Source organism: Diachasma alloeum, unplaced genomic scaffold, assembly GCF_001412515.2.
Source record: "Diachasma alloeum isolate Michigan unplaced genomic scaffold, Dall2.0 Dall_scaffold_00394, whole genome shotgun sequence".
NCBI classification, from domain to species: Eukaryota; Metazoa; Arthropoda; class Insecta; order Hymenoptera; family Braconidae; genus Diachasma; species Diachasma alloeum.
In genome coordinates this window covers 75,575-97,446 of record NW_021680533.1, presented here as the reverse complement: position 1 = coordinate 97,446, position 21,872 = coordinate 75,575, and the positions used below count along the sequence as shown (strand labels likewise).

Sequence of the window (21,872 nt, the reverse complement as noted above, 5' to 3'; positions counted from 1 at the left end):
TTTTGATGCATTCATATCATCATTTATACAGCTGCCAAGAGAAGGAAAACGGGAGATTTCAGACGATTTTTCATATGAACTGTAAAATACCCTAGTCTTAACATGAATTTTGAGATAGACTTGTTTTAAGGGGAGACTACTATGAGTTTTAAAAGTCGCGGGTGATTGAAGTGAGATTCCTCATACATTGAAGATCGATTATATATGTCTAAAAACGAATAATTAATGCAAAAAAAAATTGTTTATTGTTCGTTTGCCCCACACACGCTTAAAATGTTAAAAATATTCCTGGGCCTCCAATTTTTGAGCTACAGAGGTTTTTTTTTCAAAATTTTTGAAAAAATGTGTGCAATAATACTTACGAATTAGTTTTTTGAAATTCGACTTCTACACCGCTAACTTCGTCTTGTTTAAAATAAACATTCGCGCCCTTCACGTAAAATAGGCCGAAAAAGTATCTTCAAAATATTTTAAATGTATTTTCTATTCATTCAGAAAAAATTTTCGGGCTATATTACATGAATGGTGTAATTTTTCATTAAAAAGTAACGAAATTAGCTGTGTAAGAGTTGAATTACAAAAAACTAATTCGTAAGTATTATTGTACACATTTTTTCAAAAATTTTGAAAAAAAAGAAACCTCTGTAGCTCAAAAATTCGAAGCCCTGGACTGTTTTTATCATTTTAAACGTCTGCGGGGAAACGAACAATAAACGATTTTTTTTGCGCTAATTATTCATTTTTAGNCGTTTGGAATAAATGAATCATTCTATCAATGAATTCAGTAGCGAAGTGGTAAACCGGTATAAGTCGATTTTGACTATTGGTCAGTTTTCAATAAATGTGGACGTCCGCATGAAAAGGGACCACTTTGTCGATTCTAGTTTCCGAGATATTCACGTTTTTGTCTCAGCAACTCCCATTTACACTCATGTTAACGTGTTTTTTTCATTGGCTCCGACAACGTCATTTTTCACCCTATGAGGATCATTTTCGGCTCAAAATATGCGGAATGTTATAAATATTATCAGAGTATACATAACTCCATATCGACAAAGTGGTCCCTTTTCATGCGGACGTCCACATATATAATTGATCTTCAATGTATGAGAAATCGCATTCCAATAGCCTGCGGCTTTTAAAACTCATAGTAGTCTTCCCTTAAACATAAAATTGAAATGCCCCTGTTTTATTAGGAAACGTCGAATTGAATTTCCTTCACCTGAGCGTGAATTTGTTTTTACAGACTGAAAAAATCCCAAAAATTGTAATCCGCCATCCATTCTGCTCTCTAGAATCCTTGGTAGCCTTCATCGTCTTCAGTTGGATACTCCTCACCAGCACTGATGGCCACCTCCGCGAGCATGTGCTTGGGAATCTCGGACCCTCTGACCTTAATCATGTAGCAAACATTCTCAATTTTGGCTAGACTCTGCTTCAACGTGTAAACCTTCTTATTGACCTCCTTCCCAGCGGTTCCATAGCACCCCAAGAACCCCTTGTACATCTCCCTGACTACATTACATGTCTGATAACAGCTGGAGATCTCACCAGTTGCCAGATTATTAATGCACTTCCTCATCAATTCCCCAGTCAGATCAGCAATCCCCAGGATGTACTCGGAAGGAGGCAGTAATGTCCTCACAGTGTTGACTTTAACTTCTGGGTCTTCCCCAGTCGGTTCCCCCTTCCCTTCTATTTGATATTCAAAGGTTTGGTCGAAAATCTCCCAATGAGGGAGGGAATTATCCAACAGATAATAGTAGAAAGTCACAGCTTCAATGAACTCTTGTACTCCTCCCCGATAAGCCCTTATGAACTGATATGGATCCTGTCCATCCAATTCACATGCAATTCCCTTGAACAGTGAATTAGTTAATGCATCGATGCGAGTCTTCGCCTCAGCGAGAACAGTCTCTCGTTTCGACTCCTTGTCGATTGTGTGGAGGAGAAAAATTATCCTTTTACTCTCGATTGTGATGTCTCGACTGATCTTCACTATTCTCTCGTAGCGATCGTGCTTAGAGTCCAGTTGTAGAGCGTATCCACGGAATTGCTGGATCACTGGGCTGTTATCGTCGATGTTTTCCACAACTTCACGACCCTTGTCACCTACGTTTATCTTGGGCTTGTTTGAGTGGTAGTGGTGGCGGTTTCGCCGATTGCCGCCGGAATCTGTTGACAATTTTTTAATTTTTGTCAAATTCATAAAACGAAAAAAGCCCAAAGTTTTAGGGGGAGATTTTGCTGAATATCTGGGATTTTATGGTAAAGTTTTTCTGTAAACGCGAATGAGAACTACAAAATAGGTAGTGGAGGGTGGGGGAATATGGACACCAGATTTAAATAATGACTTGAATTGGATCAAATCTACTGTTCCGACATCATTTGATATTTATAAAACAAACATTGTTATATTCTACATTCTACTAACAAATGGTAAAGTTGAATATGACCAAATAAATATTCGTTAATAGTTAACGAATGGTTCACTTGAAAGGTTAAAGTTGAGTCAAACAAGACTCCTCAAATATGCATTCGTTGACTATTAACGAATGAACATTGGTGAGACCTATAGACCCTAGCCTCCATCCAAATCCATTTGTTAACCATAACTAATTCTGTCTATCAGAGTGGGTCATAGGAGTTGTAAGGTAGAATAAAAACGAACAAAAATCTTCCCCTCCCCCATTGTTTTATGGTGATTTCCTTTGTAAGTAGAAAAGTAGCCATCTTACAAATTTCGCAAATAGACAAAGGGTCGGCTGCGTAGTACGTGCAATTGCTTCTTGAAAAAAATTAATGATTTCAATGTTATTTCGATAGTAAAACAGGCAATCCAAAGCTACTCTATGTTTCAAACCTCAATGCAAAATTTAATAAAGTTTAAGTTTATTTGTTAATATCTCTTCTAACTGTAATTTCTCTCTAATATAGAAAAATACTGACACGATTCTGTTGAAAAATGCCTGTTGAAAATTTTCTTGATTAAAGGCGAATAGGACCAACTTTTTCGGGTGTCCATTTTACCCCACTCTTGAATAATTTTGCGATTGTGGACTCTGCCACGAAGCAATTTTCAAAAATTTGAATTTTGAAAAAAAAAAATTCGCAAATTTTTCGAGTGTCTATTTTACCCCAGATGTCCTTATTGCCCCACCCTCCCCTATGAATAAAAATTTCAATACTTCTCCTGAATTCTTAGATATTTAATAAGAACTCAAGTCAAAAAGGAAATAACTTGTGTTGATTTCATTTGTAATTTTTTAAAGAAATTTGGTGTTTTTTTTTCCTTTTTCTAATGTAAACAAAAGAAGAATACTTACTTCGTGCTTGTGACATTTTCAGGATTTTTCCAAAATCAATCTGTAGGGATTAATTCCAGCGTTCAATTATTTTGACAGCTGAGAGGACCGCAGAATTCCGAGGTTAGGACATCAGGTGAATTCACAACACAGAGGGCGATTTTTATTACCGTGTGATGACAATCCGAAAATTATCTGGACTCCGCAAGCCAGCATTAATTGAAATTTCTGTCAATTTTATCGCCTATGAAATGTTGCCAGATTGATGTGAATGAATAATAAATGTTTTCTTCCGTGACACTACCATAAGTTTATGCAGCTCACAATGAAGAACCTACTTTTACCTTCTAGAAGAACCTCCAGACAGAAAGGAATGGACCAGTCATCTGCCTGTTCATTCCAAAGAACAAACAGGTGATTGATAAATACATAAGTAAAGGAGTTGGAAGCACTCACCAGCGTTGGATGAAAAGAACACGTGCTTTTTCACCTATCCAACGACCTACCTCAATTGTGATCTACAACTTTCAATCCTCTCGAATGCACTTACACTTTCAAAATAATAAATTTTATTTCTACTGATCAAAAAGGATAAACTATAGAAATTCGATGAACCATGAAAAATTGCCATCGACACAATTTACTGAAAAAAAATTGGTTCTGAATTTGATTTTCTTTTCTATGAAAATCGACACTGGAATCACTTCAAATATCAAATACTAAACCCTGCACACTAAGAGAAAAATCGGCATAATATCACAAAAATTATTTCTTGAGTGGAAAACATCGCATACATAGTGGATCAATTTATGGTAGGTTTCAGACAAGAAATTGGTGTTCTTCGGACTAAGGAGGAAGTTACTGAATGAAAAGGTGATGTCTGTCTGTCGAAATGAGATAATATTCCTTAAAAGACAAGAATAGTTTGACAGAAGGAAAAGAAGATATTGTTTCCCTTCAAACTCAAAGCGATTGAGCGTAAGCGACGGTTATATTTTTTTAATACCTGGAGGTTTTCCTCTGCATAAACTCTCTATTCATTCAATATGAAAGTCTCTGATTGATGATTCACTGAATCGAAGCTTTTCATATTTTTAGTCATTTTCTCATCTTCTGACATGAAAAAAAGGATTTCTTGTGGCAAGAAATTCTCACTTTATCGTGGATTGTTCTTGTTCAAGTCATGAACACTTCACGATATCGTCGTATGTCTCTCAGTGCACTAGACACCTCGAAGACAACAAACAATTGTTCGTAAATAAAAACAAAGGCTGTCGGTCGGCAGTTATTGTTAGTCCTTTGTATCCATCGTCACAGAAAGAAATCTTACTTCATCCGATGTGCCTCATCAACTCGATAAAAATCCTTGTCGCATTTCAATATCACCACGAAATGCTTTCACCAAGGCGTTTATAGTATTTCGTCGACGTTTGAACCCGACGCTGGCACTCGACGTTCACCAGGTCGATAATTTTCGTGCCTTTCCGTGGTCTTTCCATATGTCCCGATTAGTGATGAACGATGTTTGTCGATTAATTGAAAACATGGATTTTTCATGCCCCGACATCGCTGTTTTGCATTCGATGCTTTCAGCGGCTGACTAATCGATTTTCGATTCTTTTTTCCAAACGTCAATCTTTCTGACCAAGCTAACAAAATTTTTCATTCGTTTGTCGAATAATAATGTTGATTGATTGAGAATAAACAAAATAAGAATTTATCCGCAATCAGAAGTTATTATTTTCTACAGTATGTATGTTATAAATGAGAAGTGAATGAGTCCGGTTATCTATTGTTTTTTTTAATTTAAATTTGTAACAATTATTGTAGCTACCGTCCAGCCATGGAAAATATTCAATATATTTTTTTTTCAATTAAAAATTTAACTCTCCAGCAGTACTTATCATTGAAACGCAGTTCTTCGGGTTGCATTTTTTAAACATATATTTTTCAATAAAAACAAGAAAAAAATTATAAAAAAAAATTTTTTTCCTGCATAATGAGAAAAACATCGATTTTTCAATAAACAATGTTTTTTAAAACATCACCCATCCTATACCCGCTGATATGGCACCAATTTGGAGGTCCACGCGCGCGCAGGCGAATCATTCAAACGTGCAAAAATCTGCGCATGCGTATATGCGTGAGTTATCTGGATATGTGTATACATCTAGATAATTACGTTCCCTTAGCCCTAGCCAACAATAAAGTTCACGAAAACTAACGTTCATTGTTCCGGTAAACATCAATTTCGTGGTAATAGAATTGCGTTTACGACAAAAACTCAACAAACCATCATTCAACTTCAATAGAGTCAATGAATTCTTAGGGAAGTCATTGATCACTGGCAGAATAATTATAACATTTATCCCTAAAAGCTCGTAAATGATGTTAAACTTCCTGCTGGTGCGCAAAATCACCTGTTGTTTTCATAAATGTAAATGAAATCGATATGAGTGATTGACGTGTAGCCAGAGATACACAGGGCGCGTTTCGCAATCGACGTAGTAGCAGTAGCAGTACTGCAACCCTATCTAATTTTGCTTTACTGCAGCTACGGTAGTTGATTCCGAAACGCACCCAGATAATGCTAAAAACCAACTGCAGGAAGTAATTGAAACAATCGAACCTATCAATCTAACATATTTTTTCAAGGTAAATGTAACGTCAATAGAGGATCGAGTTCAATGAACACTTTTAAATTTTCCAAAAATATTTATAATCATGCAGTAAATTCATCAATTTACTCTATTCTATTATCAATTCAATAATAGAGATGTTTTTTCACTAAAAACAAATAGGGGTGAGTGGGGCAAAATGAGACATGGGTCAAAATGAAACAGTCAAAAAATGACAGTTTGACACAATTCAAGCAAAAAAAAAGTTTTTGTTAATTTTTTTTATCAACTTTTATTATTATGGGGAGTACTGATGAGAATAATAATCTTCTATTCGTCTTATAATTCAATTGATTAGGCCGATTACACTTTTCTTGTTTCATTCGATTAAAATTCACCCCCTCTGAGGCTTCCTCTGGATTTTGGATTTTGCTCACTTTGTTTTCAATTAATCCATTGAGAAAATCTTCTCCCGTTAAAACTTCTCAATAATTTTTCATTCTACTGAATGGGTAATTATTATTCTCATTAGGACTCTCAAGAATAAAAAAAAGTTAATAAACAAAAGTTGATGAAAAAAAAAAGTTTTTTTTATAATTTTTTTGCTTAAATTGCGTCAAACAGTCATTTTTCGACTGTTTCAGTTTGCCCCACTCTCTCCTACGTTATTTCATCAACAATTCAATAAACTATTCAATACAAATAGCACAATTCTTTAACTTGAAGAGAAAAGAGATCATCATTGTAATTCATTTTCTCGAATCAATATCAGTAAATCATATCAATCAATAATGATCAATTCTCAAAATTATAATATTTCAGATGTGACTTTACCCTCTCAACACGAAGAAGATACGAAAATCCCTCGAAATCCACAAAAATGGAGAAAATAATCCCCATAAACTGGTTGAACAAGCTCCTCCTGATCCTCAGCATCGTCACAGCTATGGTCTGCCTGATCCTCGAGCAGTGGTTCTCCTTCACGAGCCTCCCCATCTACATTCCCTTGATGTGGTCCCTCATCCTGATAACAGTCTCTACCTGGCTGAGCTGTATCATTTTAAAATACACCCTGAAAGCCACAGCCCCCTTGAACATTGAGCCCCTCACAAAATGGTTAAAATCCCGCCTGCAATGCACCCCCACAAAGCCTTCCCATCACCACAAAATCCACGATTCAACAATCTCAAAACTGATCTCAGAGATCGACGAAAAATACATAGCCACCTGGTACGACAGTATAACCCCCGAGAAAACCTTCAGGAACGAGTCTAAACACCTCCTGAAGCAGCTCTTCAGAAAGATCTCGAGGAAACTGTCGCGAGTCAGCGAGATTCGTTTGACCCATAAGCTGACAGACGTTTTACTCCTCCATCTAAAAGAATATCGAAGATCATTGAGAAGAATCGAGAAAGGAAGCTCCAAGGACCTGGAGGAAGCTTACAGGTGTTCGCATCCCGGGTCCAGGTCGTCAGTAGCCCTAGAGCACACTCTCCACCGAATGGTGACTCTGATTGCGAGAGAATTCCTTCAGTGGGAGCTCGCCAGCTCCCTCCCCTGCAAACTCCTACTCTCGGTGCTAGCCAAACGTCTCCTGAAGATGATCAGCGAGTTCAGCAACCCCCAGATACTCTTCACCCATATTATCAAGCTCTTGAAATCATCAGAATCATCAAAACCATCGGAAAAGAGGAACGGAGTTATCTCGAAGGCCCTGGTAGGAGGAATGGCATCAGTGACCGCTCCAGTGATCCCCAGACCGTTTGAAGAAGCTACTCCAACGTTTGAGATAACCGCACCTAACGGGGGTGTTGATCCTTCCTCTGAAAGATCAGAATTATCTCTGGAGGGGTTGTCATCTCCAAAGGGTCTCTGGGCGGAAGAAGCTGAGGATCCTGAGGATGACGGAATCTCCCCAATTTACGAAGAACCTACAGATTTCGCCACGACGATCGCTAGATTGAGAAGTCTCCTGCAGCAAAAGTCTTCGGCGACAACTCCTCAACCCGAAGAGAAGTCTCACGTTTTTTATGAAGGAAATCAGTTTAGTAATTTAGCTATCCCTTGGACGGAGTTCTGCACTGCTCCTGACGGCTCTCAGCAGCTTCTGTATTGCATTCAGTTCGATGATATTGAACAGCATGGAGAGGATTTATTTGAAACGACTACTGCAACGACCAGAAGGCAGTATTCAGACTTCGTGCAGCTGCATACGACTCTTGAGGAGGTTCCGGAGTATTCTGGGGTAATTTCGGAGATTAAATTGCCTGATGGGGGGAGGGTGGAGATGGAGAATTATCTGAGGGTGCTGTGTGGGAGGCTGGGCGAATCCGGGCAACTGAGGCATTTTCTGAGGCCTAGCAGTGGAGGCGGTAAAAAGGCTGATGCTGTGGCACCCAGGCTGGATAGGTTCCTCGCGAAAACTGTAACTGGAGTGTTCAACACCTTGAGGACAGTCGTTCCGGGGTTCGAGATGGAGGAGGAAGAGGTAAGGATGATGATGGTATGTTAAAGACCATCATTTCCTCTTTGAAAAATGATAATCCATGGGGATATTTTACTACAATATTTATTAAATAATTGTACAATTGATCGATATTCTTCCATCTTCCAGAAGTAAATTTAAGGCCAGGGTGGATTGTCTTTCGAACTTTATCTTGATTGTTTTTCCATCTTCATAAAATGTAAAATATTGTCCCTAAAAATTATAATTGCACAATCAAAAAAAGTTTTTAAAAAATGAACATTTTCAAATAGTATTTTTAATAAAGATTAAGAAATAAGTCCAATAGAGAGGAAGTAGTGAATGGATAATTTCTAATAGTAACTAACGATCTGACAGCCCTTGACTACTGTGACAAATGACGACCTAACAGCCATTAGATACATCAAATTATTAATTTGCAATTTCCTCCCTATTGGATTCATTTCCCAATATTATTCAAAAACTCTCTTTGAAAATGTTCAGTTTTTTTTCAACGTTTTTTCGATTGTACAATCATAATATTTGGAGACTCCAGGTCTATGTAAAACTGAATAGCAATTGGAGGACATTTCATATGATCAAAATAAAAAAAACAAACCCAGATCACATTCGAAAGATCCACCCGGAATACACCCGGGCCTTAAGTGTATATTTTTTTCTTTGTTTGATCTTCGATTGATTTTATGTCATTCTAAATCTAGAACTGATACAATCAACATCACCGCTGGTCCCAGAGAAATGACACGTTTGAATAACATTATCACTTTATTAAAAATTTTCCAATTCATTGCAACAGTACATTTGTTGGAAATTAATAATAATACTCATTGTTCACTTCACTGAAAATGTTTGAATGGTATGGAATAAAAAATAATTCATTCATTTCAAATAAATCCTCTGTTAGAATCAAATGATCGATCTATTTGATCCAAATCATGGATTATTACATGTTCATAAAGGCGTTCCCTATACTTGGATCAAGGAAACATTTGAGGATAACTAAAAAACTTTATTCAATGAGCATAAAAAAGCAAAAAGAAACGAGTTCAAGTTTGAAGAAAAGCTTTATTACGAGCTACTTGAATTAAAACAGTTAATTGATTAAAATAGAGTTCATTTAATGAAAATGAATCATTTCTCGAGGTGTATTTTGGATGAATGTCTCCAGGTGGCATTGTCCACTTTGACTATTTCTGCCTTTAGAAAACAAAATCTCTGTGAATAACATTATTTAATGAATGTTATGATGGAATCGGTTATTTAATAATCCCCCCGTAAAAAAAAATATTTAAAAAATATATAAGGTGGGCTATCTCCATATATTTTTCAAATGTATAAAGAATATATAAAACATATAAATATATTTAAATGTATATATTTTACATAGATTTAGATATATGTTTTATATATTTTTCATTATATTAATTTTTCCGTGTGGGTCTTCCCGTTTTCTTTGAGAATGGGTTGTCTTTTATTATTTGATTGATCTTATGGCATTCTAAATCCAGAACGAGTATACTATTTAACATTACCTTCACATAGTCTTAAATTTATGATCGCAAAATTCTTTTGAATGTCCTCCAGGTGCCATTACCCACCCTAATGCCCCTCGCCGACATTCCCTGGAGGTTCGTCGAGGACATAAAACCGAAAAATCTCTCAGAAGAATTGCAACAACTCGTAGCTGAGAGGATCGACTACTGCACTGTTGACACAGCTTACGAAGCTGTCGACACCGTGGAAGGGAGTGGAGACTCCGAGCTTTTGGCCCACTGGTGGGAGACTGCCAACTGTCCTTACGATGAAGAACTCGACGAGATCGACTCCAAGCTCATGATGACGTGCTCCCTCCTGGATATCCTGTGCGAAATACTCGCAGGAATTAAGAGCTCCAGCACCATCAGGCAAGAGGCTGTCGTTAGGTGGATAAAATTGTTCTTCGGGAGCTGCATTGAGGGCGTCATCCAGGACTGGTTGAGGGGCGTCTCCGAGGTTTTAAAATTAGAAATTGATGAGGACGAGAGAGAGGAGGGGGATGATAATCTGGAGGAGAGGGTTGTCGATGAGGTGGTGGGGAAGGCCTGTGGCGATCTCAAGATCGTCTTCGGAGAGGGGGAATTCAAGACCATGGTGGGGTTCTTTATTAAATCTTTTACGTGCAAAAAAGTGAATTGTGACGTTGCCCTTCAGGTGCTCGATGTCGCAGCCTCAGAACTACTCGCTGTCTGCAGGGAAGAGGCGGCTAAAGGGTGAGGGGAGAAGTACCTGATGTTGTTCAGAAATTATTATTATTAAGGGTTTCAGTTGATTTAAGAGGTATCAATTTTTGTACTTGCACTGAGAGATAATTTAATGTAGTTGAATTTTTGTGGATGTTTAGGGATTTTTTTTCACATACTGAACTACGGAAATTCGTACGGGAGAGACGGGCAAAATGAAACAGTCAATAAACGGCTGTTTAACGCAATTCATGCAAAAAAAATTTTGCGTCAAACAGTCGTTTTTTTGATTGTTTCATTTTGCCCCATTCTCCCCTAATTGACTGTAAATTCTTGAGAGAGAATGAGTGTTTAATGGATTTCAATTGTTTTTATTTCTTAATGAACGATTAGAAGAATACTGTGGAGTTGATTTTATTTCTTGTTTCTCGTAGAATTGTTTTTCTAAGAGATTTATATTTTTTAATGAGTTGAAATTATGAGTATATTATGGATAATAATTCTTGCGAATGTATTAATAATCCATATCAATGAAATAGTATATTGTGTTACTAGTGCGTAAAGTTCCACTTTTTCACACGCACGTGTAACACATTCTATTTTTTGTGGTACCTGCCGAGTTCACTTTTCGAAACGGTAGTGGGGGTAATGTGGTTGTTTTTGTGCACGAGCGCGTAAAGTTCAAGAGCATGCGTAAAGCGAATTTCGAGCTTGGCTTTACGCACGAGAATTCACTTTATGCACGGCATGCGGAAAACTGCTTTACGCACACTAATCCGTTTCGAAAAGTGCACTTTTGAGGTAGGTATCACAAAAACAATATTTCTTCGAACAATTTTGAATGTGTTGAGATGTAAAGGAAGTACTCAATTTGGAATTTTGTGAAGGTACTACTTAATTCATTCCAGATTTTTTCTTTGACATGGTGTATACTAATGTGGATCATTGAAATATACAGTGGATTGAAAAGAAGTGAAAAGTTGGTTTTGTATTTAAACTAATATTCTTAACTATTAATTAAGCGTTATTTATAAAGTACAAATTTTGGGATATTCATTCCTTGGAGTTTTGATCGCCCTGACCTTTCTGCTTCTCAAGTTGCGCCCTGGAAAGAATAATCAAATTTACAGTTGTAACACTTTGGACTGATTTATATTTGTGGTTTTCGTTTTTTTTCGATAAGGGGTGAATCGTAAAATTTGATTCACCACTTGATTCGAGGATTTTATTGATTCTTTATTTATCTTGCAAATTAATGATTTTTCACATAAATGGGAAAGAGAAAATTTCAATACATTTTGACATGCTTTAATACCGACACAACATTTTTTTGCATACCGTGTCATTAGAACATGAGGATTGCAATTCCAGTAGACAAGATCTTGAAGACTGTCGGTGTTAATTAATTCAGTAGCGAAGCGGTAAACGATTTTGACTTTTGGTCAGTTTTTGATGAATATCTCGGAATCTAAGAGAGCAAAATTTTTCCCATGACCTGTTTTATAACTCTCGATTGGCTCTAAAAAAAGGTCATGACAAAAATTTGTCTATCTCTTTCGGATTTCGAGGTATTCGTCAAAAACTGACCAAAATCGATTTAACCCGGTTTGCCGCTTCGCTACTGAATTATACCTAGTTTTTTTTTTTTTTTAATAATAGGGGAGGGTTGGGGCAATATGGACATTTGGGGTAAAATGGACACTCAAAAAATTTGAGAACAATGTTTTTTTTTCAAAGTCCAAATTTTTGAAAATTGTGTCATTGGGTAATATGGACACCTGACAAATCTGTATAGGATGGACTTGGTTTACGGAGAAATCACCATAAACCAATGGAGAGAGGGCAGGATAACAGCAAAAAAAAATTGGTTTACCACCCCCCACAACAAAAGTTGAAAATAAGTTTTTTTTTAATTTGAAAATTGCAGTCCCGACTAGTGGTTCAGAAATTGAATAATAGTGTTGAAACATAAAAACTTGAAAAAATCGAAGTGTCCATTTACCCTTTTTTTACTTTACCTTACAACTCCTACGACGCAGTCTTATGACAATGTGTTTGTTTTTATAACCGTCAAATGAAGTCGGAACAGTAGATTTAATCCGATTCAACTTATTATTTAAATTTGCTGTCCATATTGCCCTAGCTTCCCCTATATTTTTTTCGTCAAAAAATTTCTCTTCATATATTCTTCCTCCAAAAAGAAGAAATAATCCCGCATTTAACAAACCACGAAACATTTCCTCGTACGTTTACGTTCTACCACTTCACTCTTGGACAATCTCTATAACCTGAGACAATTAATTACCTAAGTTGTTGATTGAAGTCATCCTCCACATCATCATCATCCCAGTTATCCTCCCAGACACTAATATCCTCATTATCCTCATCCTTCGCGGTCCAATCTGCCCGAAAAATAAATGAACTCTCAAAAATCCATTAAATGAATCAGCAAATTAGAGGTTAAATCCTCCAAAGAATTGAAAAAACAAAAAACTCTCACCTTCAGCAGGGAACTCCTCGAACTCATCATCCTCCTCGAGGAGCCCCAGGTCCACCTTCGTCTTATCTCCTTTGGTATCAGTCATTCTTCCAAAAAAGGAAAAACAATTTCTCACCCAGTATGAATGATCTCGGAGCTTGTAGCGTACACAATAATGACGACTGTCACGACACGAGTGAGCAATACTGAGAATTTTAGTTTCGTGGGGGTGTCATGACGTCATTATCGTTCCACCATACGATTTCGTTGGGTTCAGTTGTGTTTTTTCTTGAGCAGCTATCATTGAAAATACAACGAAGAAAGGTCACAATAAATCGTAATCAAGAAATTTCCGTCGAATCGGAATTCATGGCATAATTAACTCTATTAGTGATCTCATTATCCAAACACTCGAGTGGATTATTTTCGTCTCTACGATTTTAGAGTCAAAAAGTTGAAAAACAGGTGACAACTCAAATTTATTCGATTTCATTATACAAAAAGAAAGAAGATTAAGAGTGAAAAAAAGTTCTTTATCTGATTAAATTAATCTAATAAAGGATCGTGACTCCATGGAATTTAATAACTGAGTAAAAGTTAGGGATAATTATCTTTCCAGATCGAATGGAAGTGAGTATTCGATCAAAATCTGAATGATAAAAGAAAGGAAGAGGATAATTAGCTGATGGAGATGCATCATCAACGCACACCCCAGAAATTCCCAGTATTCGTGTTCCCACCGAACATAACATTTTATTTAGATGATCAGTCAACACATAAACAAGTGCTTACGTTGTATAATCCGTATGAATTTCCTGTTAAGTTCAAAGGTAATTTTTCTACTGACATATGGACTGATAAAGGGCTTCTGTCGCCCTGCTTGTTTACAAACAATTTTATATGATTTTTGATTAGGTACTTGTTTACTGTTCTAGTACTGAGCACAGCACCGAATAAATATAAAGTGGGTGACCCAGAGGGAGCGATAAAACCAAAAAACTGCATTGATATAGTGATACGACACACATCTTTGTTGCCAGCAAACTGCAATGTTGTTGATAAATTCAGAATACAGATGCAAGAGCATCCCACCAAACAGGTAATTATCGATCGAATTTTCTCTCAATAAATATTCTACATGATCTTTTCATTTTTAGGTGATAGGGAAGAGAGATGTTGAAGCAAGATTATTGACAGGCACCAATGACACTGCAGGACGAGGAACACCTGATCCTGATTCATTTCAGCAGATCCCTGGGACTGGAGATAGACAACAGAGATCTTACACTCTGTCATCACAAACTAGGGGATTTGACAGTAAGATATTTCGCTCTATTATCTTATAACCATTATTTCTTTCATTAGTGGAACAATATTTTTAGCCTGGAAGTATGCACTTATCGAATTGTTTGTTTTTTCAGGAGGAACAAATTACGTAGCACTAATTGCTGGAATAATTTGTATAATTGGATTGCTCTTACCCACAGAGGGTGACAGAAGTCAACTATTGCCCGAGTATTTTCATCTATCAGTCAACTTTAAGCTCATTTTCTCATTCGTGCTAGGTAAAATACCATAATCATTTCTGCTAACTTTGAAAAATTGAATTAATACTGGTTATCATTTCAGGTATGGTAACAATAATAGTCTTGAGGTTGTGATGTGATATTAAGTGATAAGTGACAATGAGTCTTTTTCTACAAACATGGAGAACGCACAATTCAAGTTAAAGAATTTGTAATACAGAAAGGACAATTAATTATGCCGAGTCAGCGCCCCCAGGGCTTACGTGCAATTTCTCTCCGTATTATCCTAATGGTGGTTGTTGATGTACTTCATACTAGTCCTCTCTCAAGTCTAAATCATTTATACAATTTAAGTAGATATTTCCAGGAGATATCATTAATGACTTCTTGACTTTTAATACAGATATTTTTTTATTGAATGGAGGAATTTAGGGCCGATTTATTACCTTCTTTCCTCGATGTTTGAAATATTCCTATTTCATCCCTGAATTCATTGAGGTGAGGATGGAGAATAATCAGAGATGCATCTGCAATTTTTATGACAATTTATAATGGCTTTACAAATTAATAACAATACTTTTCTGTTGTTTTCAATGTTCCTGTGATGGACAATCGACGAATAGTCGTGGTTTCGTTTTGAAATTTTGGATTGGTCGAATCAAATCGCTCTTGTTTTGGCTTTTTGCAATTAGTAAGTGGGTTTTACAACCCCTTCACTCTGACTCTTGATGATGGCATATTTAAGACGTTCATTGTGAGGTTTGTAGTCCATCAGGACGTCAGCAGGTAGGTGTAAAACACGCCGGAGAGTGTCTCTGATCCTGGCTGTCGTCGCCACGTCTGATGATGTTTTATTCCATACACATATTTTGTCCTCCTAAAGGGAATTATTCATTTTATTTCATCGGTTTTACATATGAGTTCAATGCATTTTTGTTGATTTTTTGTTATCAGGGTGTCCAGCCGTCAGGGAAATCTGGAAAATCGGGAATTATCAGGGAATTACGACAACTTTCTGGAATTTAAAAATTTGAAGCTTGTTTTCTCCAAGTACCTAATTTTTTGGGAATTCATCTGTTGACAAGAAACGTTGTCCGGGAATTTGATTTCAAATTCACTTAGAAAAGTGGGATGTTAATATCTTCCCGTCGGATGCGACTGGGAACCCACTGTTTTTGCGGTTTTTCAATGGAAAATTCTAAATTCAACATTCTACTTTTTAAAGGAATTCTTGCATATCAAGATGGTTGAAATATTTGAACAATACTTATTTTCAGCAATGTACAATCTGCAAAAACACTGGCAGTTCCAACCCGGTCCGCTAGAGATATTAGCATCCTAATTTGCTAGACAAATTTTTTCACTGTACGTATTTTTGTTGAAAAGTTGACAGTGATCACCTCTTAAGGGGTGACCTCGTTAAAATTGAAAACTCTTTGAAAATTCCTTTAGCCATACTTCCTTTATTGCGCAATTCCCATCTGATGTAGATTTTTGTATTCCGCAATTTTCGTTAGACTCTAGAAAATGAAATTAAGTACCCATTTTACGCCATAAATTATGGATAATTTGAAATGGTCCATGAAAAAAATTTTCCTTTTAATGCATTTTTTTTGTTTCTTCTTGCATAATGACTATAAAAATTCAGTGGAGCAGACAGACTAAATCTAAAAGATTCATTTTTTCTCAATCCATTCTGTGCAATGGAAAACGAATACTCAATTTTATTTTTTGAAGTCTGACGAATATTGAAAAAAAATCTAAATTGGATGAAAATTATGATCCAAGAAAAATTTTGAAGGTGCAAATGGGAAACAACGACGAAAATTCACTTGATGGGTCTTTTCGCCAATCAAAGGTGATATTATTTTACCGACGTTCGCTTTTCAATTTCGTTCGGTAAGGAGTTAATGTGCATAGATCCATCTATTGCTCATTAATTATTAACGTCAGCTTATCCTCGTTTATCAACTGTTTCAACCCCCTAAGGTGAATTTCAATATCCCCACTCTATAGCCTTCAAAACGGAAATGCCGGTGTCCCCACTAAAGCGTCCTACTACGCTTTTCACCTTAGAATCTATAAATTGAACATTCTTTCATAAAAAAATGTTTTCTATGGTCAGGTAATTTCATCAATTTGACCGGGAAAAGTCAGGAAATTTGTTGAAACTTCCAGGTGGACAGAGTTACCCTGCGTTACCCTGGTTATGCAATAAGAGAATTTACCTGAAATCTTATAGATACAACAGCTCCACAAATCTCCTCGCCCACCATAAATTGTTCCCCTAACATGGCAAGTACCAGGTTCTCCCAGCACCGATCAACCAGTCCTTTTCTTAATGTTACTGCCCATTTTCCACCCTGTTTATTGGCTGAATCCTGTTAGAGCCAACGTTCAAGCGAAAAAATTAATCAATAATCAAGTTGTCATTCTTCATTGCTTGATAAATGTGAAATTATCTCGATAATGTGCCATTTGAGAGAAAGAAAATTTCATTAGACATTTTTTGTTGGAAATTATTCCAGCTGCAGGTCAGAACGGAAGAAATGGTCTCGTAAATCCACTCGTTTCCGAGATCATTGTGAAACTATCAGAGTTAAACTCAAATTAGATTTTACAGGAAAGATTATTCGTTATGTTTAACATTAAATTATCTTAATGATAAATGATTGATGACAACGAACTCACCTCCCACATGGGTTTGATTCCATTTTTGAATAGATGAAAGTCAGATGAAGCCAGAAGCTCAGAAGGTCTCACCAGGTGACTGTAAAGGCCCCAGAACTGCTCAACACTACCGAACCTACCGATTAACTTTAAATTTTCTGCGTAACGCCTATCACTCTGTTTTCCAACTGATCGTCTACTGTACCACAGAGCGTAACTGTACTGTAATTGATTATCATTTGGATTTATTTCTATTGGGGGCTGAAACAAAATAACAAGAATGCCATTCAATAGGTGTCAATGCCAAAAGAATTTAATAATTAAATTGTAAATATGGAATTATCTAGCTAACGAATCCCGAAAAAAATAGACCAAAGGAAATTTTTAAGTTGGATGGGGTTTAGCACGTTTTCGATGTGGGCTATTTTTTTCTGGTCTATTTTTTCCGCCTACCCTCGTTAACGAGTAGTTGCACGAGGACATGGCTTTCGACCTTTTTTATATAGTTGAGAAAATTCCTCGTAAAAACGTCAGTATCCATTGTTTCTCATAACCATCCATTAACAAGATTATTACCATTAATGAACCGTGAAAATTTTATTTTTCTCTGATCGTGTGTAATTTTTCTTACTCAAAGATAAAATTGCCTCGTTAATAAGTGAATTTAGGAGGCAATGTCTTCAGACTTTTTTACAACTAGGGAAATTCTCCACAATAGTTATAATAACGTTTCTTCCGAAACCCACTCATTAACATAATAATTCAGCATTAAAAAAGAACTGAAAAATAAAATTTTCCCATTTTCTTCCCTCCCTCCATTGAATTGTTTTCAAATCTTCAATGACACATTATGAAAATAATTCTCACCAGTCTCAACTTGAGTGCCGACTCTTCGTCTCCACTTTCATCACTACCCTTGGCTCTGGAATAACGATTATCAGCTATCAATAAATGTTCTTGTTTTTATCTAAAACTTGCTTATCTATGATTTGAAATGGACCATGCTGAAATGTGTCCATACTGAATAACCAAAAAATCGGCAAACTCCGATATCTGGGGCAAGTCGAAGCGGAAAATTTACGAGAATACTTCGAACGTTACAATTGATCTTCCAAAAATTCTATTTCAGTCAAAATTCGCCCACAAGCATTTTTCTTGACATTTTATTTTCAGCAATCAGTAGAATATTATCGTTACCCTCAATAAAAAATGGCAAGCAATCCTGTACTCACCCGTCGAATTTCTCTGACATATTGAGAGGTATTTATAAATACTATGAATTAATTAAACTGATAAAATAGTTATCTCAAGAGTTTATCGCTCGGCAGGTACAAGTTATTACAAAATAAATGTTAGAGTGAATGAATTATTTCAATTTATTTCGTTTTGTCTCGTAGGACTGTGTATTCTTTATTTTCACTACACGCCGTCTGTTTTCTCTTTTGACTGCTTCTCGGAGCTGGGGATATTCCATTTCCCCGATATATCACTAGACGGGGGGTAATGTGCGACTGGTGGAAGCAAAGAGGATTGTTATGTCCGCCCAGATGTCACTAGGGCAACCAGCGCCAATTTCAAAATTGGCGGAAAGGGTTGGCAGGAACGTTTGCAACTGAAGCCCGGATGGGCAATCCAACGAAGTCCAACAATTATCTCATGAAATCTCTGCTAAATCCTTGACTTGATGATTAATAATTATGAGGAACAGGTTATTTAAAATAAATCCAACACTGAGTGCTTCGGGAGAGCACGTAAACTATTTATTCAATCAACAAAACTTCAAAACTCTAATTATTTGAAAAGGTAAAAGATCTGAACTCTGAAAACTATGTCGTAGAACTGCCTCTAGATATTCAAAAACTGCCCCTCGAAGGGTCTTACTTCCCCTACTCTTTTCCAAAGTTGCGCACGCATCTCCTATGTTCTTACATGCTAATAGAAACTGAAGGGAGAAAGCTAGGCGACGTTGCGATGCAGTCAACGTTGCCTAGTCTCTCAACTTTGGGACACACGTGTTCCAGGAGAAAATGACGTTTCTCACAAGGAAACAAAGGACACAAAAGGAGGTCTGTTCATGATTAGTCATGGACCCTCTTGGAAAGCAGACGCATAAAATTTTACGATGTTTATGGCGACTCGAGAAAAATCAACAGAAACCCGATATTATTTCAGAGTGTTTATTCCTATGTTTATTTCAACGGTCTATATTTTCCTTTTCTTCCAATGGACCTCTATATTCGAAAATTGAAATAATGCATCGTTCTTCTCCGGAAAACACGTGCCCCAAATACGCAGTATAAAATAAAAGAAGGATAAAATAATTATTTAAATTCAATTATTCTGATCAGACTAATATTTAAATTGCCCGCCAGGTGTGCATAACGCCACCTAGTTACGAAGGGCCAGCGACATAACAGGATTGACTAAAGTGGGATGGGTGCACCTGGACACAGTCAACCAGGGTTGGGCAAGTAAATTACCTTAGGTAAATTATATGGTTTTTGACCGGTCATAAAGTAGANTTCCAATGGACCTCTATATTCGAAAATTGAAATAATGCATCGTTCTTCTCCGGAAAACACGTGCCCCAAATACGCAGTATAAAATAAAAGAAGGATAAAATAATTATTTAAATTCAATTATTCTGATCAGACTAATATTTAAATTGCCCGCCAGGTGTGCATAACGCCACCTAGTTACGAAGGGCCAGCGACATAACAGGATTGACTAAAGTGGGATGGGTGCACCTGGACACAGTCAACCAGGGTTGGGCAAGTAAATTACCTTAGGTAAATTACATGGTTTTTGACCGGTCATAAAGTAGATAAATTACCCGGGCGAGTTGTCGGTTTTTTGACCTGTCAAAAACCTATGTGGCGCCATCTATTAGCAGCTTCGGGAACTGGGAGATTTTTACCGAGAATACCGCCTGTCAGAGTTACAAGGGTAAAAATTCGAAAAAATCATACCCACTGAGGTTATGCCTCGCGAGGTTCAATCGTCGCAAAGGTCATACCTCGCAAGGGTCAAACGTGACAATCATAACTTGCGAGGGTCAAACGTCACAATCATAACTTGCGAGCGTCAAATGATCATTAGCTGTTGCAACAAAGACCAAACGGAATAGNTAAATTACCCGGGCGAGTTGTCGGTTTTTTGACCTGTCAAAAACCTATGTGGCGCCATCTATTAGCACCTTGGGGAACCGGGAGATTTTTACCGAGAATACCGCCTGTCAGAGTTACAAGGGTAAAAATTCGAAAAAATCATACCCACTGAGGTTATGCCTCGCGAGGTTCAATCGTCGCAAAGGTTATACCTCGCAAGGGTCAAACGTGACAATCATAACTTGTGAGGGTCAAACGTCACAATCATAACTTGCGAGCGTCAAATGATCATTAGCTGTTGCAACAAAGACCAAACGGAATAGTTTCAGATTATTTTTTCTTAATTCATGATCATTCCACCCTTGTCATTGTTCTGCCTTCAGGAAAGATAAGTTGAAAAATCGCAAGAGTTAAAATTAAGACGCAGGCAAGCAGGAAAATCACAAACGATCAAGAAACAATCACAAAGTAGGTAAATCATAAGGGTCAATCAGGATAACTAGGCCGTGACCTAGTGACCTGTTTGACCCTTGTGAACCTACTTGCTTTTTTTGTTTAAACTTTATGACCGTTGGAACCTTGTAATTGTACCGCCTGGCGTCCCCCGTTGATCCTCTTATTAGTTTCACCCTCCAGATTAAAGGATTGCTTCCGTTGTTTGACCCTTGGGACGTTTGACCCTAAGAAGGCATAACCCTTGCGATGTTTAACCTTCGCGAGGATAACCCTCGTGATCGTTTGATCTTGACGATTTCCGGCCGATGTTCCTCTCACTTTTGACCCTTGTGACTTTTTAGCTTAGCTTCCTTGTAAAGAGCTTTCTGACACTTTTTGACATTTTTGACGCCCCAGAGGTAAATTACCAGTATTTGACAATGTCACGTCATAAACTTCCATCTGCGAGATATGCCCAACCCTGCAGTCAACTGAACACATCCGCAACTGACCACAGATCTGGTAACTTCGGCAACTGAACACACACGTAAATACAAGAGGGTGAGACGTAGTGATATTGTCAACTTAGTCTTCCCGATCGACAAAGTCAGTTGATGATATACATGGGAGATGGCGCTGATAGGTTTAAAACGGAGGAATGAGAATTACTTGTATATAGCGTGAGCAAACTTTGGGAGATGACGAAGAACTATTGCAGGAGCATCAATAATCAGAATATTAATATGTCAAGCATCGTAAGAACATCGTCAATCAATCGAACAAGAGTGAGGTGGTCATTCGCTAAGGTGTATCAAAACAAAGTATTGTCCAAGTATCGTAATAAAATCGAATAAAAATAATTCAAAGTATTTTCACGCAAAGTATCGATAATACCTCGTAATATTATGGTAAAAGTGTGAGGCAGGTATCGGACAGAATATTAATATATCAAGTATCGTAAGAACATCGTCAATCAATCGAACAAGAATGAGACAGTCACCGGTCGCAGTGTTTCAAAGCCAAGTATC

At 37.0% G+C, this 21,872-nt stretch overlaps 5 protein-coding genes and 1 long non-coding RNA gene across 9 annotated transcripts; 2 read left to right on the top strand and 4 right to left on the bottom strand.

Annotated features, from left to right (window-relative positions):
* Positions 1–1,102: 1,102 nt before the first annotated feature.
* Positions 1,103–3,627, bottom strand: LOC107041932 (translin-associated protein X). The gene is made up of 2 exons (XM_015262746.1): positions 3,327–3,627; positions 1,103–2,175 (listed from the first exon to the last, which is right to left on the bottom strand). Exons 1-2 carry the CDS (start codon positions 3,340–3,342, stop codon positions 1,292–1,294), a joined length of 900 nt encoding a protein of 299 aa, XP_015118232.1. The 5' UTR covers positions 3,343–3,627; the 3' UTR covers positions 1,103–1,291.
* Positions 3,628–5,499: 1,872 nt separating this feature from the next.
* On the top strand, positions 5,500–11,233 carry LOC107041948. 4 transcript variants are annotated; one of them, XM_015262776.1, is made up of 3 exons: positions 5,500–5,561; positions 6,746–8,411; positions 9,993–11,233. In XM_015262776.1, the coding sequence occupies exons 2-3, from the start codon at positions 6,804–6,806 to the stop codon at positions 10,659–10,661; spliced, it is 2,277 nt and encodes a 758-aa protein (XP_015118262.1). In that variant the 5' UTR covers positions 5,500–5,561; positions 6,746–6,803; the 3' UTR covers positions 10,662–11,233. The 4 variants fall into 4 exon arrangements, with proteins under 4 accessions (XP_015118262.1, XP_015118265.1, XP_015118264.1 ...); XM_015262779.1 differs by having other exon boundaries at positions 5,505–5,558; XM_015262778.1 differs by having other exon boundaries at positions 5,515–5,543.
* Positions 11,234–11,504: 271 nt separating this feature from the next.
* On the bottom strand, positions 11,505–13,319 carry LOC107041950 (26S proteasome complex subunit SEM1). Its single transcript, XM_015262781.2, has 3 exons — positions 13,128–13,319; positions 12,933–13,029; positions 11,505–11,732 (listed from the first exon to the last, which is right to left on the bottom strand). The coding sequence occupies exons 1-3, from the start codon at positions 13,210–13,212 to the stop codon at positions 11,681–11,683; spliced, it is 234 nt and encodes a 77-aa protein (XP_015118267.1). The 5' UTR covers positions 13,213–13,319; the 3' UTR covers positions 11,505–11,680.
* Positions 13,306–15,051, top strand: LOC107041949 (motile sperm domain-containing protein 1). Its single transcript, XM_015262780.2, has 6 exons — positions 13,306–13,571; positions 13,726–13,936; positions 14,042–14,205; positions 14,264–14,423; positions 14,528–14,671; positions 14,736–15,051. Exons 2-6 carry the CDS (start codon positions 13,792–13,794, stop codon positions 14,765–14,767), a joined length of 645 nt encoding a protein of 214 aa, XP_015118266.1. The 5' UTR covers positions 13,306–13,571; positions 13,726–13,791; the 3' UTR covers positions 14,768–15,051.
* Positions 15,052–15,154: 103 nt separating this feature from the next.
* LOC107041929 (eukaryotic translation initiation factor 4E type 2) lies at positions 15,155–18,751 on the bottom strand. Its single transcript, XM_015262743.1, has 5 exons — positions 18,535–18,751; positions 18,170–18,224; positions 17,324–17,563; positions 16,861–17,013; positions 15,155–15,509 (listed from the first exon to the last, which is right to left on the bottom strand). Exons 1-5 carry the CDS (start codon positions 18,552–18,554, stop codon positions 15,321–15,323), a joined length of 657 nt encoding a protein of 218 aa, XP_015118229.1. The 5' UTR covers positions 18,555–18,751; the 3' UTR covers positions 15,155–15,320.
* Positions 18,752–19,040: 289 nt separating this feature from the next.
* On the bottom strand, positions 19,041–20,092 carry LOC107041934. The gene is made up of 2 exons (XR_001461112.1): positions 19,836–20,092; positions 19,041–19,531 (listed from the first exon to the last, which is right to left on the bottom strand). It is a non-coding gene; the product is annotated as an uncharacterized LOC107041934 (long non-coding RNA).
* Positions 20,093–21,872: the final 1,780 nt, after the last annotated feature.

What these genes read in the sequence shown, in the direction of transcription:
- LOC107041948 (XM_015262776.1), top strand. Translation starts at nt 6,804, where the DNA reads ATGGAGAAAATAATCCCCATAAACTGGTTGAACAAGCTCCTCCTGATC. An exon ending in TCGAGATGGAGGAGGAAGAG is followed by an intron (nt 8,412 to 9,992) that starts GTAAGGATGATG and finishes AATGTCCTCCAG; the next exon opens with GTGCCATTACCCACCCTAAT.
- LOC107041950 (XM_015262781.2), bottom strand. Translation starts at nt 13,212, where the DNA reads ATGACTGATACCAAAGGAGATAAGACGAAGGTGGACCTGGGGCTCCTC. An exon ending in CGAGGAGTTCCCTGCTGAAG is followed by an intron (nt 13,030 to 13,127) that starts GTGAGAGTTTTT and finishes TTTTTCGGGCAG; the next exon opens with ATTGGACCGCGAAGGATGAG. An exon ending in GACTTCAATCAACAACTTAG is followed by an intron (nt 11,733 to 12,932) that starts GTAATTAATTGT and finishes TATTCTTTCCAG; the next exon opens with GGCGCAACTTGAGAAGCAGA.
- LOC107041949 (XM_015262780.2), top strand. Translation starts at nt 13,792, where the DNA reads ATGGAGATGCATCATCAACGCACACCCCAGAAATTCCCAGTATTCGTG. An exon ending in ATTTCCTGTTAAGTTCAAAG is followed by an intron (nt 13,937 to 14,041) that starts GTAATTTTTCTA and finishes TTACTGTTCTAG; the next exon opens with TACTGAGCACAGCACCGAAT. An exon ending in AAGAGCATCCCACCAAACAG is followed by an intron (nt 14,206 to 14,263) that starts GTAATTATCGAT and finishes TTTCATTTTTAG; the next exon opens with GTGATAGGGAAGAGAGATGT.
- LOC107041929 (XM_015262743.1), bottom strand. Translation starts at nt 18,554, where the DNA reads ATGTCAGAGAAATTCGACGG. An exon ending in GAATCAAACCCATGTGGGAG is followed by an intron (nt 17,014 to 17,323) that starts GTGAGTTCGTTG and finishes TGGCTCTAACAG; the next exon opens with GATTCAGCCAATAAACAGGG. An exon ending in TTGTATCTATAAGATTTCAG is followed by an intron (nt 15,510 to 16,860) that starts GTAAATTCTCTT and finishes AATTCCCTTTAG; the next exon opens with GAGGACAAAATATGTGTATG.